We start from the raw sequence: 4162 nt of genomic DNA on the forward strand, positions 1-4162 counted from the left end.
TTACATCGTTATAAATAAGTATAATGCACATAAAAATCTTATAGTTCACATAATATCTAAGTAATTCCTCTTTATTACTTCAAAATAAGTTACAATTATTGACCATAACTATTACATCATCACACTAATGCTTAGCCTAGAAACATGAGCGTTACATATGTTTGCGGATGACTTGGAAGATCAATTGAGCAGTGGAAGGATTTGTGTGTGCTCAAATATCATTGAAAGTATTAATGATAATCCAGTTGTAGTTATATAAGGAATAGATCATTCTGTCCATGTGAGAGAGTTTGATCATTAGTGTCTAGATATAAAAAAGTGGATGAAGTTATAAGTGATGAGGAAGAGAAATATGGGGGTGAATCAGAGTAGGAATCGAAGGATAGAGAGAATGAAGAGGATGGAAATGGGAAGAAATATGATAATTTTTTCATGCTAACAAAACAATTAGATAAATTGATATGTATGAAGGATTTAAGGAAGGAATAGTTGAAGATGTATCCAATGAATCAAAGAATAACAAATTTAGGGAGAATCGGTGTGGGTTGTTTGAGTTTGTAAGGTCCAAAAAAATCACAAGATGCCTAGGGGAATAATAGGTTTAAGGCTACAAATGTTATGAATGTTGCAAATTGTACAGGGAAGGATGGACAAAATTATGAAAATGTCGTTCGTATTGGTGAATGTGAGGGGCATGTCGAGGGTAATAATGGAGAATTAAATTAGATATTTTGTAAATAAAATGAAGTGCAAGGGCCAAAGAATAGGGATGAGGGAGATATGAGATATTTCATTCTCCCATACAGTCTAAATCTGCTTCTTATGGTAAACCAAAAATTTCTTGTGCTTCGTTTAATAAATGACATATGTCAAAACTAAGGAAAAAGAAGTTAGGATAAGATCCAACTGTAAGAATTAGGTGTTAAATGCTTCCTTTTTAATGTTTATGCTCCTCAGGATAGACATAGTAAGAATTAGGTGTGAGGTTGTATAGCTTTGTTTATGCGACCACATGTTGGAGAATTCGTTCATTTTTGAGACTTTAATGTAGTCTCGACTGCTCAGGAGCGAAGTGGAAGAACTTTCTGTAGATACGAGGCCGAAGACTTTAATAATTTTATTTTAGATATGGATTTGATGGCGCTGCCTATAGGGGGAAAGGTTTACTAAGGTGGATCTTTAATGCTCAAAAATGGAAAAACTCAATCGATTTCTTGTTACTAATGGTGTGGTGGATACAACTTTTACTAATATGATAGGTTTGGTTCTTCCTCAGACATGGTCGGATCATAGCCCAATTTTTCTTAAAAATAAATTAGTTGACTATGGGCCAACACCTTTTAAACTCTTTCACTCTTGGTTCATGATTGAGGGATTTAATGATATGGTGGTAGATGCTTGGAAAAATTTCATGCAAGGAGAAAATTCTAACAAGTTTATTACTTTCAAAACAAATTAAACTATGTGAAAGAGAGGTTTAAAGTGTGGCATAATAATGTAGTCATTCATAATCGTGGTGAGAAAAGAGAATTCATGACTATACTTGATGATATTAATAGGCTATTGGATGGAAGTCTTGGTGATATTGAATTGGTTGCTGGTAGGATTGACATATTCAAGAAGTTAGCTGATTTGGATAACATTGAAGGTATGGTTGCTGCTCAAAAACTGAAGATTGAGTGGGGGCTAGAGGGAAATGAGAACACAAATTTTTTTCATTCCACTCTCAAAATAAAAAGAAGAAAGTTGAAGATTTCGGGGCTTATGTTGGATGGTTCATGGGCTAATAATCCAAAACAGGTCAAAGATCAACTTCTTAGGTTTTATGAAGAAAATTTTTAAGATTTTACATGTGCCATGATGTTTCATCCTACTTCTCGGTTAAGAAGAGTGCGGTCAGATCAGAGTGAGTTTTTGTCTTCTCGATTTTTTTTATGGAGGAAATTAAATATGCTGTTTGGTCGTGCTGTAATGATCGCGCGCTGGGGCCGGATGGTTTCTCTTTTCGATTTATAAAAAAGTATTGGGAAATTATGAAAGATGATGTATGTGGTTTTGTAGATGAGTTCTTTCAAATTGGTTCTATACCTGATGGATGTAATTCCTCATTCATTACATTCATCCCGAAAGTTGATTCTCCAACATGTATCAAAGACTATAGGCCAGTAAGTCTAGTTGGTGTGCAATATAAAATTATTGCTTAAATTTTAGCGAACATATTGGCTAGTATTATTGATGATCTTGTTAGCCTAGAGCAGTCTGCTTTTGTGAAAGGTAGGCAAATTCTTGATGGTCCGTTCTTGGTGAATGAAGTTATAGATTGGTTCAAAAGAAAGAAAAAGAAGTTAATGGTGTTAAAGGTGGAATTTGATAAGGCTTATGATTATGTGAGTTGGCATTATTTATTGAATATTATGGAGTATATGGGATTTTATCATAAATGTCTTAGATGGATTCTTACTTGTCTAGAGTCTTCTTGTGCTTCTGTTCTTTTAAATGCAATTCCTACAAAGGAATTTAAATTGAAGAGAGGTTTGGGTTAGGGTGAACCTGTGTCACCATTTTTATTTATTATATCTATGGAAGGCTTGCATGATGTGATGGAGAAGGCTACTGGTGATAGTATTTACCAAGGTGCGAATGTTGATGACAAGGGTTATAACCTGCCGCATCTTTTTTTACGTAGATGACACAATATTTATGGTAGAATGGAATGGGGGAATCTTACAAATCTGGTAACTATTCTTTTATGTATTTACTTAGTGTCTGGGTTAAGAATTAATTTACATAATTCAAATTTGTATGGTGTGGGTTCGACATTGCATGATGTGGAAGAGTTGGTTGTGCTTACAGGTTACTCGGCTGCTCAAATGTCGTTTTCTTACCTTGGAGTGGCAGTGGGAAAAACATAGGGTGTATTGGTAATTAGGAGGTAGTTGTTAAAAATTAATGAAATGATTCGAGAATTGGAAAGTTAAATTACTTTATGTTGGTGGAAGGCTGACTTTGATTAATTCGGTTATGGGTAGCCTAGGTATATATTACATGTCTCTTTTTAAGATGCCTAAAGCAATTTGTAATTTTTTAGAATTGTTGAGAGTTTTTTTTTGGAGGAAAAGAAGCAGATAGGAAAATATATTGGATTAAGTGGGAAATTGCTTTAAACTCAAAAGAAAAAAGGTGGTTTTGGTTTTGGAAGCTTAAAGGCTCTTAATGGAGCCTTACTAAAAAAATGGAGTGGGCGTTTTTATACTGATCAAACCCCTATTTGGGTTAAGGTTATAAGGAGTATTAATGGATTCATGGAGGTCTAGGACTCACTATGCTTGAGCCGAAAGGTGGTGGTGTTTGGTCTTCAATACTAAAAGGTTTAGGTAAAATGCATGAAAACATGTTCTCCCTCATTCTTTGTTATGAAAAGAATTAGGAATGGGGGTGTAACGCCCGGGTTTCGGGGCTAAGCATTTTAGACAATGTAATAGTCTAGGTCAACTATTGTAACTCTTTTGGAAGTAATAAAGATGAAATATTTGAGTATTATGTGAATTATGTGAATTTATATGCTTATTATGTATTTATAAATATTTAATAAATAAAGAATAAAAATAAACGTCAAAATTGAAGTGTGATATAAGCCCGATATCTTTACATAAAGTTGTAGTGGTCTAAACAAGCATTCTGGGGATATAAAGAACGCCCAAATCCGAGTTATAACGAAGAAGTTATGAACCGTTGAAGTTTCGCGACGGAACCGACACAATAGCGGGAAGTGTAAATAGTGAATTTACGATAGAGATAGGTTTAGTCTTAGCGACCTGAACGAAAGTCGTAGAATACGTTAAACCGAGAGCGTCAATAAAATGAACACCCAAATCTGACTTTGTATGAGGAAGTTATGATTTTTCGAAGTTTCGGCTTAGCAGTGTACAACCTGAAATTCGAATATTGGATCAAGCGGTTTTTAGCTGACACAACCTAAATGAGAATCGAATATCTCGTTAAAAGTAGCGTAACGAGAAAAAAATGGACGAAAACGGACGTCGGATGAAGAAGTTATGAGAATTTAACGGACCAATCCTGTCCCGGCCTGTTAATAATATAGCTTTTAAAATAACATCAAAAATAGCCAACGAAGTCTAAACGAAAGTTGTAGAGTACGTTC

At 34.5% G+C, this 4162-nt stretch overlaps 1 protein-coding gene across 1 annotated transcript; it reads left to right on the top strand.

Moving 5' to 3' along the window:
* Positions 1-1934: 1934 nt before the first annotated feature.
* LOC111893423 (uncharacterized) lies at positions 1935-2912 on the top strand. Its single transcript, XM_023889481.1, has 4 exons — positions 1935-2097; positions 2212-2532; positions 2587-2655; positions 2764-2912. The coding sequence occupies exons 1-4, from the start codon at positions 1935-1937 to the stop codon at positions 2910-2912; spliced, it is 702 nt and encodes a 233-aa protein (XP_023745249.1).
* The last annotated feature ends 1250 nt before the right edge of the window (positions 2913-4162 follow it).

Source organism: Lactuca sativa, chromosome 2 (genome assembly GCF_002870075.4).
Source record: "Lactuca sativa cultivar Salinas chromosome 2, Lsat_Salinas_v11, whole genome shotgun sequence".
Classification (NCBI taxonomy): domain Eukaryota; kingdom Viridiplantae; phylum Streptophyta; class Magnoliopsida; order Asterales; family Asteraceae; genus Lactuca; species Lactuca sativa.

Excerpts from the sequence above, each read along its gene's own strand:
- LOC111893423 (XM_023889481.1), top strand. The coding sequence starts at position 1,935 with ATGGAGGAAATTAAATATGCTGTTTGGTCGTGCTGTAATGATCGCGCG. Across the intron at positions 2,098-2,211 it reads TGGTTCTATACCTGATGGAT|CGAACATATTGGCTAGTATT; the intron begins GTAATTCCTCAT and ends CTTAAATTTTAG. Across the intron at positions 2,533-2,586 it reads GGAATTTAAATTGAAGAGAG|GCTTGCATGATGTGATGGAG; the intron begins GTTTGGGTTAGG and ends TATCTATGGAAG.